The following is an 18,148-nucleotide window of genomic DNA, read 5'->3' as shown; positions in this document are numbered from 1 at the left end:
AAACAGCCAAGTGATCTAAGTCAGGCAGAGCATAAATGAGTACATGTAATGTACATAATGCAATGCGATTGTCACATCTATTTATGTTTTGTGTACTGAAAGAAAAAGTAATGGTCCATATATCTGATTTTTAAATCACAAAATATCAATATTGGTTTTGAAAATCCTATATTGTTCAGCAAGTGTAAATTATTATTTATTTTGAATAATGAGCTCCAATTCCAACCATTAATGGCTACACCAATTTGGCTACATACATGAAGTGAACAGGTCCCCTACAACAGTGGTCCCCAACACCCGGGGCACTAATACCAATCTGTGAGTTGTTTGGTACCGGGCCGCGAGAGTTGAGGCTCGGAGGTGAAATTGATGGTTTTCATGGTTTTTATCGTTATTTTTTAATCGTTTTTATCGTTAACTTGGTTTCCATGGGACTTTTCCCGTGTGTTATGAATAAATCTTCTTTTTTTGGTACAAGTCTTGTATTTGCGACACGTTAAAGGCCGGACATAAACCGGTCCGTGGCCCAAAAAAGGTTGGGGAAGGCTGCCCTACAAGAGAAAGAGAGCAGAGACATGTCCAAAGGTGGTGAAACTAAGTAAGTACTTCACCTAAGTACAGTGTTACTTAGCAGATCATTACATGAAGGAACCTTTTAAAAAACAAGCGCGTCCATGCTCACAGGTGTACACACGGGTGATCACACACACAAACTACACCCTTTTTGGCTCCCACCTCAAAGCACACTGTGCGCTGTCAATCTTACGTGCTGCACAATAATGTTTAATATTTAGTATTTACTGTCATATTCCCATATATCATTGTGATGTTCTTTATTCTATTACTCTCGTTTTCTTCTGCTTGTTTTCTTTTTTCTTTCTCTACAGGTGATCCAGGTGATCGATATTTTTTTTTTTTTTTCTGCTTATTCTGTTGGTTTTTGTTTTTTGCCCTTCTCCCCCGTCCCTCTTCTCAGCTGTTTTTCTTTCCCTCTTTCTTTCTCCCCTTTCTTTCCCCTAGTCAAGTCTGTCCCGTATTCAGCAAGTGAAAATAAAATAAACAATAAAAGGTGAATCAAATGGACCATTATGGCAAAGCTGGGATGGTCAATTTGGTAAAGTAAATCCGTTGGGCATCTTTCTTCGCCTTTAGACAATAATTCTGATGGCAAAAGAGCCAAACGGGACAGGCAAAAAAAAAAAAAAAAAATAATAATAATAATAATAATAAGTACAGTGTTACTTTCATTTGTCTAGGGCTGCTACATCAGTATCTTTTGGATGCAAGTGTTGCATTTTGTACTCTATTTTCTAATATGCTGAAATAATTATATTTCAGCTCAACAATGAGCTAACAGATAACACTACCCAGCTATGTATAATTAGTTAAAATCAATATCCACCTGCGACACTGAAGCGACAGATACATTTTGAATCGATAATTTACATAAAATTTAAATAATCCTGTATAATGGGTCTTTTACATGATGTATTTTATGTGTATTTTGAGGCTAAACATTGCGCGTTTCACTGAATTGAGCACCAAAATCTTTGTTTCACTATTTTGAAAACCAGTTATTTTATGCAAAACAGCATCCATAAAGCGCATCACTGAGGTAATAGCAGTGTTCTTACTGTGATCAGCACGAGTTCAGGGACAGTTACTGTAGATGTTCACTTTAGTCATGAGAGATATGTGAAGAGAGAAGTACAGCGTGTTTGCATGTAAGTGAAGGAATCACCCTGGGGATGGTTGATGAAGGCAAGTAAGAGGAAGGCGGAAAGGGTGAGAAGTGTTTTGTAATGAGCTTTTTTTTCCTCAAGAGACAATGTGAAATAGAAAGCAAGATGAGAACTGGGTGAAAAGACTTGTAATAAAAGCTTTTCCGATCATTAAGTTTTTATAGAACGTACAACACAAGCAAGCAGTGTCTCCAATATGTTCAAAGGCAGGCATCATCCTAACATGAAAAAGATGAAAATTAGGTGCAGGGGTCGTTAATGGCGAGGACCAGAAACAGCAGTTCAGAAGGGATAAGTCCATGCGGTATGTCTGATCACTACAGGAGGGTTTCCACTCTCCTCTCAGCATGTTTTCTGTAGCCGGTGGATGTAGTTACTGGCATGATTGGACTGTACACAACAACGGCACGTCCTGCTGCATTTAAAATCTGCAGTCTCTAAAACTGTGTTTTAAATACGTGCGTTAGCCTTTAATAACAAATGAGGCCGTAGAGCTGAAATATATTACTACATATCATATTATGAGATGAGTTAAACATGCAGTATAAAACACGCACACTCAAACGCTCTCGGAATAAACACTTCCGGGTGTCTCCTTAAATTTCTCCATAATTATACGAAAGCTCTCCGAGGAATTCTCTTTCTGCCTTGAACCAGAAGCATTAAAATCATTGAATATTAATGGTTTCAGCTCCTTTGCCCTTCAGGGAGAGCATCTTTTGCTCACTTGTTTTGTAGGCCTGTTTCCTGCATCATAGAAAAAATTCATACAAAACAAGCGTCAGATTTCAATCAACTGCTGTCAAAACTGTCTGGATCAATTCATCTGTCTGTGCAGTCAAAGAATGAAGTAAAATACATGTCTTAAATCATCACACTGAATGTTTGAGTAGAAAAGTATGAATAGCTCTCCCACCTTCTAATTATATGTGCAGCAGGGGTGTCTGTTCTCATTAGCGAGTGGCTTTTCCACATGCCCCGTGACAGCTCTCGCTGCCTGTGGCACGTTTGATATTCCACAAAACCTAGAGAGCTAAATTCTCTAAATGTAAAGGACAGGGGAAAGATTCACATGTAAGTTCAATTTCCTACAGGTTTTCTTAGAAGTAATTTGGAGATACCATCAAAGTTAACCTAATATTCTATTTAATTTAAAGCATAAATAAATAAAAGCAATAAAAGTTGGCTTCAGCGAACTAAAATGAGGTCATTTTTTAAAAGAATTTCAGTTATAAAATCTAAAAACCCAACTCTTTTATTGAGATTGTGGTAAAGTAAACCCCCCCCCCCCCCCCCCCCCCCCCCACACACACACACACACACACAATGGGAGCACATGGAAATTCATTGTGCCTGACAAACAGAACATGGAGGATAATCCACACAATGTCTGCTCCCCTCTTCCTGTGTGTACCCTGCTCATATTTACCCTTGATTGGCGCAAACAATCAAATAATTAGCTAATTGCTCACACAGAGGCGGGGACAGAGACCGATAGGAGGGAAGGAAAGTGGCAGAGAGCTGTGCTACAGGGTGAGAGAATTCCCTGAGAAGACATGTGTGGCAGATCAATTTTGGCACTGATGTAGTGCTGCAGCTTGTGCTGATGACAGCACTCTCGGGAGGCTGGATGCTGAGCTCGGTCACAGTGGCTGAACCAGAATAAGCTGCATTTCACCTAACTGAGAAAATCCAAAACAGAAAACAATCCAGCAAAACTCTAATCATAACTTGAAAAATAATAGAATCAAATAGAATAATAGAAACTGGTGGATGATAGTAAAAAAAAGAGAAAAATCTGAAACATGAAAAGAAAAAAAAACCTCAGCTGCCTTTCCTCGTTATTAGGCTATTTTGATGTAACACACGCTCAGATCCTCTAAGTAAAGAAGATCACATGCGAGGGAGTGTTGGTTGAAGGCGTGTCGGTTGGCAGGAATATGAATTATGCAATTACAAAATCTAACAAATGTGAAAAATCTCTTTGATCACCCAGCTCGGAGCAAAGGAAAAACTGCAAATAAGAAAACCTAAGTGGACAGGGTACTATGCATTATATAAGAGTAGTTACGAGTTATAAACGCACCGTTGCCACAAGCACTCCTGGCACAGTCAAACCCTTATTTACATTATACAAGCCAAGCCTGTCTGCACTTGCTCGCCACACGTATATATAAAAACACATACATGCATGTTCATTTATAATGTTATTCCCTTTATCTTCATATATAGTGAAATGGCAAAAATTGCTGTTCAGAAAGACCAAACAAATGAATACAAACATATATTCATTCTGCCTATTTGAAGCTACATACTCATTGTAGAAGACAAGGTAATTAATTACAAGCGCTATTAACGTCAGCGTTTGATGAACACCTATTTTTACATTTGTAATCCAGCGACACTGCAGTAAAAGTTATTTAGAAAAAATTATTTACAAAAATATTGTACAGGTAACGTATGTAAAGGCGACAACTTACATGTAATGTACACGTTATATTGCCATTGATAAGCTCTACACATAATATAAATTTCATTTGTAATGATTTGAGTGACCCAAATTGAATCACAAACTTATGATACCTGGATTGACAACATATATATATATATAGTATTTTTTTAACATTTACTTTCCTTTTATCCAAATTGAATAAATAGGGTAAGCTGCTTGAGGATAATATTGTAACCTGTGCCACATCATTCAGATTTAGGTGTTAAGAAGAAAGGCAGGCTTTGTTTCACCTAACTGTACATGCACATGTTGAGCTAAGTATTCAGACTGAGCTCATCTGGGAAATAATAGATGTAGGCATAACCCAACAAAGCTGTTATCGGATGCAGATAATACATTTCCTCATTCTGGAATTTACCACAAGTGAAAAAAGTCAGTCATACAATAAAGATCTGAAGGTCACCTTTATGCTTTTACATTCCTATGCATTCTACTGTGCATCAATTTCACATGTAAACTCACACCTACACGCAACTGTTGTTAGAGGCGCACTCAGCCACAAGCACACACAGCGCATACAAAATACACACAGTACTAAACATAAATGAGCGAAGGAGCAATCATATCCCTGCAAAAAGGTGGAAAAGTGCATCGCTTAAGTGATGGGAGCGTGGGCTGTGATATGGGGATATCTTGGCAGTGCTTAAATTTGGAGAATGACACTTGTATTTGTGATTTTTTTTTCCACTGGGCTCCTAACCCACGAAGTGCTGCGTTTAAGACGGAAAGCTCTTTTTAGAAGGTGAAAGACGAGAGGTTGGTAACAATACATGACAGGGGTCTCAAGGAAACTCGAAAGTGGTGTTGAGTTAAGAAAAGACGGAGGCTTTCCTTAACCTTCCGTTTTTGTCTCCAAGCAGGAATGAGTCTGTGTGGGTGAGAGACTGAGACACAGACCTGAGGTGAGAGAAATGAGACATGCAAATAGATACAGAAAAGAGAGTTGTTGCTGGAGCACACAAGTGTTCTAATTAGTGCTCATTTGGCCCTCTATAGGATGCACTACAGAGCCCCTTTTCTGAAGCGACTTACTGATAAAAGCCCAAGAGAGCAAATCAGTTAACAAAAATCTGTTACAAGATTTAATACTAATTGGTATTGGTCATGTTGCTGAAACTGGGAGTTGTTGTTTTTTTCGTTTTCTTTCTTAATCTCTCGACTGTGGGTACACATAAGTAAATCTACTGACAAAAGTAAAGCCAGGCTGTAGGAGCCTGTGTGTCTAGTTGTTGTTTTGCTTGCTTTGCTTCTATTCTTCTCTTCTACACTGGTGTCTGCTCAACCTTGATCGTTTACACCTGCATCTACACTCCAATCAGTTTGTCTAAGCTGCGATTCAAATAGTCTGCATTCACACAAGTGTGTTCACTAGAAATGCACCAACTGCAAAAGTGTGACCCACTGATGCCTATTTTTTTTGTCAATTTTCTTCCTAAGCATTAAAACTGACAGTATGAATTCAACTTTTCTTTAATGCAAAATCTGATTTTCATAATGAAAGAAATTAAAACGTACAATTTTCCTTTGACTCCAATGCGTTACGGGGTTCCTGTACAATAGTCTTTAGCTGACGTATTACCTTACCAAAGAAAAGTCGATGAAACAGATTTCTGTATTTAAATAAATGTTATTTCTTTTATTATGCCATTTTTTCTAGCATGTTTACATACACTCAATACAAAAAGAACATCAACCTTTTTCTCTTTTTCACTAGTCTCCATAGTTTTTCTTGTAACCGCTTTGATCTTTTGCTCATACCGAGGCTGCTGTCTTGTGGTTGGCTCTGACATCTGCATAGCTTTACCTTTAGCCACATCACTAAAATGGCCATTTTTAGCCAGGCTGAGGATTAAGTATTTTACTCTGTGACTTCACTCACAGTGAAGAACTTCCACGTTAATGACGTGTTAGGGTGTGGCTGTGAGCGGGTGCATGGCCGTTTGCCTGTGAAACCTGCGCTTGTGTTGTGCAGGCATGAAACAGACCAGCTTGTAATTACACATGAGTGAGGCTGACCGGGCAGTCACCAGTCTGGGACGAGAACGCTGGAATTTGTCCAGTTCCGCTCCCTGACAGGTCGATCGGTGCATCTCTGCTGTTCACTCAATCAAGTATTGTTACATGAAGTGAGCACACTGATGATGTACTCATAAACGTCACAAAGTTAACTCTTGGCTACGCAATGGAAAGACAGGGTTCCAAACAATGTCAGCCAATAATAGCATCAATGATGATGTCAGCGATAGCTAAATAAGATTTTTTTTCAGCCATGTAAAGCACATGTCATGTTGGTGTAATGGTGTTTAATGTTGCGTGTATGTCAATTTTAATCTTGACTGTAGAAAAATGTTATTTTATGTGTGCTCAGATTCACAGAAAGATGTAGAAGTTCAGACGTGCAACAGCTAGCTAAATTAACCTGTTGAAATTCACATACTCCACAACTAAGTATGCAGTAGATCATGTACTACATGAAACAATGGACACATTAATAGCTATTTCCTGGCCACATTAGCCACTCTTTATTTTAGTTTTGCCTACCTACCAGCTTCTTTTTTTTTTAAATCTCCACTCCATCAGTAGTGCTCAAATTAAAGTAACCATCTAACTGTGCTGTAACCTCTCACTTACAATTACAAATTGAATTGTTCAATATGTTGCTGTAAGGCATTTCTAATGAATACTTGACTTATAGAGAGAATGCTGTGTTAAGAACACTGTGTCTCTAAAGACATTAATGTCTTGCAATAGTAAGAGTGGTGACAATTCAGCCTCCTCTCTTCAGTTCTCTACTTCCTCTCAGGTCAAAATATGAGCCAAAATATGTGAGAGGGTTTTACAGATTTCAAGAAGGGTAGGGGCTGCCAGTCTTGGATTCATTCAGGGGATCAAAGTTGAGTGCCGCAAAGAATTTTTTCCAGATAAAAAAAACCATGAAATTTCAAAGGAATATGCCCCGGCATCTTATATATTCTTCTTTGAAAGCAAGTAAAGAAATTTGATGGGCATATCTTTTTGTTCTTCTGTTGCTGAGTTGGTTTACATTTTCTGTATCGCATGAACGCATGTGACAGTACAAAGGCAGTCACCTGTGTAGACACATCAACACGAGCCTACGAGCCTTCCCCCTCAGTGTCTTTGTTGCTGGTCCAGCAGCACATGTGGCTATTACAGAAGCCATTTGTCTTTGGCACTTTGCTTTATTTCTCTCCTCCCCCACTGGAGAGCAGACAGGTTTTACAGCTCTGTGGTCCCAAGGGGAAACCCAGGAACACACACATATATTCATTGCCCCATGCCCTATCGCTCTTTCATCCGCACATACCTCTGCTGAGATGTAAATTCCATCACATTGCAATATTAGCAAAAGGGGACCAAACTCAAATGGACAAAGCGACGACATAATTTATGACTCCTGATTGTTCCCGCATTTGAAAATTGGATTGTGCAAGGATTTGCATTAAAATGCAGTGGAGCAGTTATCCTTAAAATCTTTTTTTGTCTCTCTCTCTAATTCAGTCCATGCTGTGTCTTTGCATACATGCAATTAATCACCAATGACATCACCCTTGTGTGTCCTTGTACAATGAACATGTTGGAGAGTGTGAACTTGTGAAAAGCCGTGTTCTAGAGCCGTGGAGCTGTAAGACATAAAAACTATCATATTTGTGCTAATTTGGTGGGGGCGGAGGATACTGTCTTTATATTGCATTCCTTAACGTAATCATCCAGCAGGATAAAGCTTAGCGAAAAAACCTATTCACAAATTAGCTAAGAATTAGTCATCCATTCCTTCCCTTTCAACCCCACTGCCGCCACCTCATTGCTGTCTGCGAACCACACAGACAGAAATAGGAGTGAAATAAGCTAAACGCTCCATTTTCACAAGACACAATAGATAGCCTGCAGACAGAATTTCACAAGTGATGATTCACTGAAGTATGCTCGACTGTTTATATGTGTGAACCGAGCAATAACCCAGTATGCACACAGCAAAGGGATTACCATCACACAGAAACAGCGAGGCAAACAGGACTGCAAAAATAACCAGAAATAGTCTTCTCCAGCTGCTTGATTGTTGTTTTGCACCGATTTTCTTTGTAGCTGTGCTTACAGACATGCTCCTCATCAACCAGCGTTGCCTCGCTGACAGAATTTAGCTCATAACACTGAGCTCAGCGATGTCCCTTCAGTTCTTTGGTGTTATGCCTTTCTCAACAACTCTGTCTCTTTTGCTCCCCTCTTCTCTTTCATCCCAATAATACAGAGTTAATAAGGGCAGGGTGAGGTAATCAATCTCATTTTCATCCTTATAGATGGCACATCAGCAGGCTACATCTGCCCAAATGATTTCCTCTCAGCTCATCCCCCCACTCTACTCCTACAGTTGGACACCTTTTTGTACCCCGGGGGAGGGGAATAAGTCTATATCGCAGGGGAATCGGTAACAGGATTTCTACAGGATCTTGAGTCATAGTGGGTGGTCATATATGAGTGAATAAGGGAGAATGAGAATATCAGATGATCTCCAATAAAAGCTGATTTATTCCCTTATTTCGGGCAGGCAGGCGGCGTTTGGCGCCTGCTATGAAATCAGCAGCAGATCACAATATGCCAGAAATTAGATTTATTAGGTGAAACCAAATGAAAAACGTTCAAACGCTGGCACGGGTTCACGTGCACGTCCATCCATCAAAACGTGTTCGCACGCTAGGTTTGTCCCATTGTTGCCAACACGGGAGGCAGAACAAAAACAAAAGGACTTCTGATCCGAAAACCCCCATAAAGCACCAAGGTGATCACCGAGTGCATGCGAAATGAAAGATCATCAAACACGAGAATCACCTTCACACACAACAGCTCACACTCAGGCAGTGACTATCGCTGCAGCAGGGGCAGACAAAGAAACAGCTCCTAACTGGGGGGGAAATGAGGCTTAAAAAAACAAAAACAAAACAAAAGGTCTGCATGCATGCACACATCTATTTATGGGATTTACCATCTCCTTATTTATTTATTTTTTTTAGCCTTGCTTTTTATGCAAAAACACGGGTGGAATCTCTACTAAATCGGACACGGTCCCGCTTCGCTGTCTATTTCACCAGGCTATGCAGTCGGTAATGCCGGACTGGGATAAAGTGAGGGCAGACAATAATAATAAACTTTATGGTGCAACGTGATCTACATGGTTAAACTACAATTTTACTTTTTTTTAAATGTAAGAATGGGGCACATAAAAAGCAAGACCAATGCAACAAAAGCCCACCTAAGATGAAATGAAAGAAAAAGGCAGGAAATATGAGGAAAAAATAAATAAATAAAAACGACAACAAAGCTGAGTCCTTTCTGGATATTCAACCTGAACCATCAGGTTAAAAGCAGCAACTACGTGCCATTAAAACACGTGTTTGCAAAGGTCCAGACAAGGGTTTATTGAGGTAAGGGGAGCAGAAAAGAGGGTGTTTGTCCATGCTGGCTGCTGGTAGCAGCACCACCGCATTGTTATTAGTAAAGCCCCTCCACCCACTAGCCTCACTCCTGTCGCAGAAAAAAAAATGTTAACTCTTCCATAGCTGGCCGTGCGAAACTGTATGAGGCGGGACAAAGAGGAGTTCATTTCAAATGCAAAGCGGTGCAATGATAGTGCAATTCTCCGTGGGACTGTGAGGATGCCACAAGCTCACCAAGACTCGCAGACATACACAGTCAGACATAAAGCAGGAGAGGCGAGACGGCCCAGACAAAGAGAAGCTGAGAGCAACTTAGGCGAGCTGAGTCACTTGTGTTTATTTCGAGAGAATATAGAAACAGAAAATGATGCTGCGGAGTGCCGAGGGGGGTGCAAAGGAGCGGGGATGTGACGGATTCTGGTTAGTATTGTAATGTGCAAGCGTATGTGCAATGAGCAAGTGGTAAACCCCTGGGGTGTGGGGGAGGGAGAGCTGCCCAAGGATCAGTGAGAGGTGAGCAAAGAATAGGGTGAGATGAGGGTTTTTTGGGAGGGGCAATGATATGCAAAAAGTGTGTGTGTGTGTGTGTGTGTGTGGTGGGGGGGGGGGGGGGGGGGGAAGCTTTTTTTAAGTGTTTTCATACATTCAATAATGGAAAGCTAGAAAGTACAACACAGGAGAAGAATTCCCTTGTGCTGCTGTTCTGGGATTTTATTTGAGGGGAGTAAGTCTAAAAAAAGAACATAGATGTACACTGTTGAGAAGTTTCATAAAACATTAATGAGGTAGACCTAACCAAGGATAACTAGAGCGGTTCTTTCTATCACACACATGCTTTTAAGTTCATTGACACAATTCTATAAAGTTTCTTAATAACGTCTGTAGCTTAATAAAATAATATGAGACAAATATACAAATAAGATACATTTAAAATAAAAAAGCAAAATCAGGTGAGCGCTTAAACTGACTGACACAAGTGAATAAAGGTCTTTCATGTCTGCTCCTGGTGGGACACGGAAAACTGTATGTGTGTGTGTGTGTGTGTCATGAGGGGAGGCGTGCCTCTCTTTTCACCCTGTAATGTCTTGCCTGCGACTGCAGGGGAGGAGCTACAATAAGCTCAATGCCACCTTCCAGACAAAAGCAGCAGGAATTCGAGAATGCGCGTGCTGATGCTCGGTTCACACATAAGGCACATGCGTGTGTACGTGCACTTGCAAGTGCAGAGCGTCTTGCGTCCAAAGTGTGGAGGATTCTTACAATTGTGTCATTAAAATAACTGCAACCTTTTCTATCATTTTCTTACATTAAACCTATTTCACCACTATCGGGAAACCACTGTTATATTTATTACTAGACCACAATCATCCAAGCAAAAATGTTAAAAAAAAAAAAGACAAAAATGTTTCAAAATAATTAAAGCCTTGCACTTGTGACATGTTATTCAAAGGCACACTGACCAACTTTAATGTCCTTCTCAGCTTCAGTTCACTTTCCATCTCAATTTCTCCCTCTCTCCCTTCCTTCCTCCTCCTTCTCCTCCGTTCTGTCCTATTAAATAACCTTGAAGGTCATACCGGTGTGCTACATTCATAGGCTTTTCTGTACCTACAGAAACAAATACATACACACACACACACACGGTATAGGAACCTCACGCTTAGACAAAACACACAAAGTCAGACACACACAACCGGCAGTGGTATTTCTGGCAGAGATCTGATAAATTGATCGCTCTTCAGACCTAGCAGAGGTCAGATGTAATGAATCAATCACACATGCATCAGCATCGAGAGCAGCAACTAGAGCAGTCAGTGTACAGCCAAGGCCGTAAGATCTGCTTTCCTGCTTTGATGCAGTGTCAACCTCCACGTTAACATGATCGGAAGGGATTGGTAAAATTTAGCAAAACAGACTTGACGATCCATAAATGTGGGAAGTCTCTGATACTGAGATCAACAGTGGCAGCAGACAATTTCAATAAATGCTGAAAACATCACTTATTTTTACATGGAAACTGTCAGATTAGAGGCACATTGTTTACATACTTCAGTAGTACAGGCAAATTCTGAACTTTAACGCTTGCAAACTAGAACGTATTTGAAAAAAGTACAAGAACTTCAGCCAAGCAGCTGAAAAAGGGGGATTCACCCCAACAAAGACACCGCCATCCAACTGCCTCAAGGACAATCCAATCATCCGACACCGGTCAATTGAAACAACAGCGTGAAATCCCTCAGTCACTTTTAATTGTTCCATCTGTTGTTTTCTTTTGTCAGGTCTCAAGTCTCCAACAATGAGACTAAGAAAATGGGAAGTGTTGCAAATGGAACTGAAGTATCAATACAGCCTCTGTGCCGTGGATTCCTTGAAAGCAGTCAAGATACTGAAGAATTAGTGTTTGCATGAGTGTGCAGCAGTGTCACTCGTGGACTTAGAAATGAAATCATACTATCAGACTTCAAACTTTTGTATTATAAATGTACATTTGTCCACTTTCACTGGTAAAAAGCTTAAGCCTGAGTGGGCAAACGCGACAAGAAATTAAAAATATTGCAGCTTTTCAGCTATCAGTTAACAAGAATTATATGTTATGTATTAGAAAGCTGTGAGAGTCTTTGCTTTTGAAGTCTATAAACACTGCACAAAAAATAGCTCATCAATAAATAACATTTGGCGAGAAATGAAAACAAAATCCTTCAAACTCAAGTCCATGTCATCTCTCAGTGCAGTGGATCTGGTTTAAATCCTAAAATCTATAATGGATCATTAGCAACACCCACAGAGACTTGACCTGCTCCATCCATCTCCATCGCACCGTCTCTTCCTTCTGACCTCACTTTCTCTCCAACACTGTGGCTCAACTTCGAGGTTACAGCTATTTATATGTAGAGTCGAGCTAAATTCCTTCGCACATTGCCGTGATGCGGGCCTAGTCAACAACAAACTGTATTGATGGTGCTGGACGAACCGAGTCCGGCAGCAAGACCCGAAATCCTACGAGCAAAATAAGTGCGACACTTTTTCGGGAAATCAATGCTGGCCCTCCGAGCAAAATAAGCACGGGGTGTTTACAGTCGTGCGACTTACCTGCAGCTTTCTCTGTTGCTGATTCATTGAAGAATGTCGGTGAAAACGCAGGAGTTGCCAGCGCGTCTCTCCACTCCCTCCCCACTCTCCCTGGCTGCCAGAAACGACGCACAGAGAGAGAGAGATAGAGAAAGAGAGGTACTGCGGACAGCAGGAGGAGGAGGGAACTGGAGGAGGAGCGGTGCTGATGCTGCAGCCGACACCTGGCTGAGCATCCTTCTGCTCAGACGCCCGGGCTTTTTTAACACATGTGCGCCCTCTGCTGGAACATGTGGGAAGCAGCTCTTCCCACGTGGTGGGATTCCAATATGACCGCGACTGGATTTTGAAAAGCTGAATTACAAGTCCTACTGTGCTATAAACTCAAAAATCATTTAAGCATTACAGACATAAGGAGTCTACATACTGACACTGGTACCAAAATAGCAGGATATGTGTAGGATTTGTGTGTGTGTGTGTGTGTGTGTGCGTGTGTGTGCGTGCGTGCGTGTGTGTGTGTGTGTGTGTGTGAAGATGTATATACAATTAGGTGCATAGGTTTTTGGAAAATGACAAATTTTCCAAGATTTTAAATCAGGCAAGTGGGCCTAACATTGCTGCTGCTATCGAATTCAAAATGACCTAAAATATCTCAGTTGTGAATAAAAGATTCTGTTTTTTATTTATAGTTTACACAGCGTCCAAACTGTTTTAGAATTGCATATTTAATTTACTGCTCATTTCCTGTATTTCAGTATTTTATGTTCATCTTTTTCATACTGTTGTAGGTCCATACATAGTTTTTTCCTAAATACTGAGATTTGGCACAACATGTAGATTCCTTTGAGTTAAATTCCTTTTATAAAATTACGGGAAGTGCTTTGGCTATAAAACTAATTAAAGAACTACAAAAGCAGTGAAACTATGATATGTGTGAAAAGTTAAAGATCTGCCATCTACAGTTAAAGAAATCAATTGTATCCACACCCATAATTATAGCTTCCCTGCGGCTGGCCCTGGGCTCATTAGATCCAGTGAAGGAATATCTTAATGCTTCAGGTTATCAAGACATTTTAGACAAGTCTCTGCTTCCGTCTTTGTGGGAACAGTTCAGAGTTTAGGGAACACAGTATTTAGATCCCGCTTCTGCTTTGCACAAAGCGAGATTCATATAGTTGGATGTGTTTATTGTGAAAGAACCTGACTGGCGAACACAGAGCCTTGTCCTCAGTCTCATTAAACACTAAACTAGCAGAAAAACTCCAAATGTCCAACATCAGTGTCTGACCTCACAAATGTTCTTTTGGATTAATGGCCAAAACTTTCCATAAATGCATTCTTGCAGAAAGTCTTCCCAGGAGAGTGGAAGTTGTTACATCTAGCTACAAAAGTCGACTACATTTAGAACTCTTGTCATCAAAGCTCTTGCAGGTGTAATGTGTAGTTTTGTCTATATAGTTCATCTGAAATAATCACCCACTGCTAAGTAGATTAACATTTTTATGCCTCCGGTCAATATCAAGATCTTTCGAAAAACAGACGCACTGAAAAGTGGTGGAAACAATGCCGGCAATCATGCACTGCTTCACTGCTTCTTTCATTCAAAATGCAAGCATAATTTTGATAGTGAAAACCATGTTTAAAGAAATAAAACATGAAGCCAGTCATTTTGAACATACAATCAAATTTTTATTAAGTTCAGTTTGTGTGTGTCACATATTTTAATGACAGTGGTGTAAAACTCAGCCAAACAGTATCCAATTACATTTGTAAAAATTCAGCATGGGTATTAAAACACATCAATAAACAGGAGAAAACATGTAAAATGAATGGCGGACATATAACTTCCTCAAAAGAGACATTTCATTTGATTAGAAAAAACAAACAAGTGGTAAAAATTTGGCCTCTCTTATTTTGTATTAGAAAATACATGCTACAAACCACAAATGCAAAGATACAGCAGCCAGCACTGTGAAAATCCACTGTCACTTAAAGTTGGAGGACATGAACTGAAAATCTGAAACTGTCATTGCCTTCATCCTAAACATGTACAAAGATTCAAAAGTTAGATTTACTCCTGGAACATTAGTTTGTGTATTACATTCTGCGTTGCAGACCTTTGCTTTACAATGTTTCATGATTGCTGCTTGAGAAAACAAAGATATAAACAAACATACCACTGCATTAAAACTGTACTGTTAAACCACAACTGAACATGAGGACCAAGTTTTGGACCTCAAAAGACATCAATGAAAATTTTTCACATATAGAAACGGTGCTTTTATACATCCAGACAATGAGCTGACCATAGATTTCTGCTAGTGAAGAATTATGTCACAGATATGCCAAGTAATAAAGCAAATAATAATGGGAAAAGGATAGTGAAGCAGGAAAAAAACAACTCATGATCCAAAGCATAACACATCATCTGTCAAACACGGTGGAGTCAGTGTTATGGCATGAGCATGTATGGCTGCCAATAGAACCAGTTTACTAGAGTTTATTGATGACAATTTAGCTGCTGATATAAGTAGCAGGATGAACTGTGAAGCATGCAGGGCTGTACTCTACATCCAATTCAACCCGGTTGTACAATGGACACTTCGCAGTGCAAACTGGATAATGACCAAACACATTCTGCAAAAGCAACTTTCTCAAGGCAAAGAAAGGCTATGTTCTTTAATGGCCATATCAGTTACCTCAAGCCAACATAGGATAGTTTACACTTTCAGAAGAAAAAACTGAACTAATTTCTGGATGTCAGACCATCACTGACTGTAAAAGATTTTTGCCCAGTTATTAAAAGCAACCCTTGTTAATTTCTCCAGGGTTTTTCCCCCCTGATAATTAAATTCAGACCTATGTATAAACACTTTGAATTAAAGTCTGCACTTCCCTTGATTCACATCTTGATCATTTGATTTAAAATTTCTTGGTACAGAATGGAGGCAAAAGCACTAAAAAATGTGTTATTGTCCAACAAAAACTCATGAACCTAACTGATAAACTTTTGATACAACAAACAAACATCATCATCAACAACAACAAAAATCCATCCATCATTGATCATTGCAGACCTTTCTGGCACCCACACATTGGCTTTTGTACATATTCCTGCTGTCAAAAATGTGGCTCAGACACAGGTTGTAGACATAAGTACAACCCAATATGAAAAGAAACAGAGACTATGCCCCCCCCAACCTCTTTAAGACAATGATGTATTCTGTTTCTCCAACATAAGCCCTAATTCCTGATAGTCAAGTAATAATTGGCACTTGAATCTGAACCTTATTGCAAAATACAGAACATGTCAGTTATGGCTGTGTTCTCACTGCAGCTGAAGAAGTAAGTCAGAAGTTTGTGAATTTTAGGTATGAGGTATTTATCTTTACCTTCCCTAAAAGAAAGTTCTGCCAGTGGGCTGACACAGACTGACTGCTGGCTATCAAGGATGCATGTCTTGGAAGCAGCGTGATCTGATGATGGAGATTTGCAAATTCCTACAAACCTCCATCATTCTCTTCCCTTACATCAATGCCATTGGACAGAAAGGCTTCCTTTTCTGGTGATGCTGACTTGTGGTTAAGCCCTAAGCCCATCATCTCTGTGTCCGGAGTCGAATGAGCTGCAGCTGACAGGGTGCTGTGATGGATACCATAGCCGAAGTAGATCGCGAAACCTGGAAAGGCAAAAAGAACTTAACTTTACTTGCAGGATATAATTAGTTTAAAAGCTATTTTGTTGGCAGTTTGTTTTTTGATTGGTTCCGGTGTTATGGAATCCTAGCTTTTCAATGCAAATACACCTGCTGAACTTTTCAGTCTAAAAACATGTACCTTTTTAATAACATCGACATTTTCGCAACCAACTGACAAAGTATGTTTACTCATGTTTTGCAAATGTTTCAGATCGGTCTGCGAACACATTGCAATGTCAAGTCAAAGCAGCTAGCCCATTTCAAGCAGCTAAAGCAAGTAAAATAGTCAGCTGGGTGTGTGAGAGTTTTCAGCGTCATCCTAGGTAAGTGTAGTGAGCAGAATTCTTGCAGTTAAAAAAAGAACGATGGAGTGTAACTACCTATGGCCATCCAGATTGAGAATTTAACCCAAGTGCGTTCTTCAAGCTGCATCATCAGGTAGATATTGACAAACATGCTGATCACTGGAATGAAGGGCAGCATGGGCACCTGGGAGACAAATACCACAAAAGGAGAAAGCGTAACAGTATCCATTAAAACTTAGCAAGCGTGAACTCTCAGGGGGCAGAGGTCGTGCTGAAAGGGCTTAAATCAAACCTTGAAGGAGAGTTTAGTGTGGTTCTGGGGCTGTCTCCAGATGATGAAGACCACGAAAAGACACATCATGAAGATGACGCTGAGGGCTACCAAATTCCACGAAGCAAGATCTCCATAAGATGCCAGAACACTGAATGCCAGCATCAGCATTCCTTTAAAATTAAAGAAATGTTATTATCTTATGTGTAATACTTCACAAGTGCAATGTGATTTTTAACAGTGAAGATACTGGAAATAAATCCATCACCTACATTCAAGGTGAGCACACTTGTTGGGTTGTTTACCAAAGATCTAACACCTTCATTTTATTGAGTAAGCAAATAAATGTTATTTCTACAGCACATTTAAAACTAAAGTGCTTTACAAGGTCTTTATACTTGATTTTCTTACATTATTTGTATGATTTTATTGCCATTTTAAAGCAGTCCTGGTTTAATAACATACCGAGGAGAAAGACACAGACGTTGACAGTGAAGCCTGACAGTTTGGATGGTGTGGGGTTGTCTGGGAACAGCAAGGTTTTGAAGCTGAGCCTCTCTTCCATACCGGGCAGGATGTTGCCCTCATTCAACTCCATCTCCTCGTGGCTACTGACAATCTGGTAACCCATGCTGGGCCGGTACCTGAAACAACAAGAACAAACACCCATAATGAAGTGTTCAGACATAGCAGTTGTACTCTGTGTTCCTGCCACTTAAAATAGTAGCACCGGTGAAAAAGCTGGTAATGCACACTGCAACATTAGCACACAATGAACCTGCTTATAAGCAATGTCAATGCTGCGTATGTTTGAAATAGCTTCCAATAGTTTTATTGGCTAGCATAAACAACTATAAACATGTTCAGACCGTGTCCAAAGTAAATTCTTCAAGCTGATATATTCTTACTAACCTGAGCACCAGGATACAGGCAGCCACTAATGTGTAGGCTAGCAGCGTCCCTATCGACATCAGGTCCACCAGGTCCTTCAACTCGAACATTAACACCATGACAACTTCACAGTACAAGGAGACAAAAAATGAAAATTTAAAGTGACAATGCTTGTTTGATCCCATCAATTATTTTCCATACTTGTCTTAGA

General features: G+C 40.0%; 2 protein-coding genes across 6 annotated transcripts in view; both read right to left on the bottom strand.

The window, feature by feature from the left end:
• The window catches only part of mtus2a (microtubule associated tumor suppressor candidate 2a), a 43,865-nt gene extending 30,931 nt beyond the window's left edge, over nt 1-12,934 (bottom strand). For both annotated transcript variants that reach the window (XM_087847307.1, XM_087847308.1), the window contains exon 1: nt 12,795-12,934. The gene's annotated coding sequence lies outside the window, so the exon portion shown is untranslated. The remainder of the gene's footprint in view (nt 1-12,794) is intronic.
• Nucleotides 12,935-14,475: 1,541 nt separating this feature from the next.
• slc7a1a (solute carrier family 7 member 1a) overlaps nt 14,476-18,148 on the bottom strand; it is a 32,548-nt gene continuing 28,875 nt past the window's right edge. For all 4 annotated transcript variants that reach the window (XM_035911672.2, XM_006800058.3, XM_087847306.1 and 1 more), the window contains 5 exons: nt 17,959-18,061; nt 17,512-17,690; nt 17,068-17,219; nt 16,851-16,959; nt 14,476-16,452 (listed from right to left, as the gene is read on the bottom strand). In XM_035911672.2, the coding sequence (XP_035767565.1) occupies nt 16,274-16,452; nt 16,851-16,959; nt 17,068-17,219; nt 17,512-17,690; nt 17,959-18,061 (722 nt within the window). In that variant the 3' untranslated portion in view covers nt 14,476-16,273. The remainder of the gene's footprint in view (nt 16,453-16,850; nt 16,960-17,067; nt 17,220-17,511; nt 17,691-17,958; nt 18,062-18,148) is intronic.

Source organism: Neolamprologus brichardi, chromosome 10 (assembly GCF_056152115.1).
Source record: "Neolamprologus brichardi isolate AB-2024 chromosome 10, ASM5615211v1, whole genome shotgun sequence".
In the NCBI taxonomy this organism is placed as follows: domain Eukaryota; kingdom Metazoa; phylum Chordata; class Actinopteri; order Cichliformes; family Cichlidae; genus Neolamprologus; species Neolamprologus brichardi.
The sequence above is the reverse complement of the archived record's forward strand: the minus strand, read 5'-3'. Positions and strand labels throughout refer to the sequence as shown.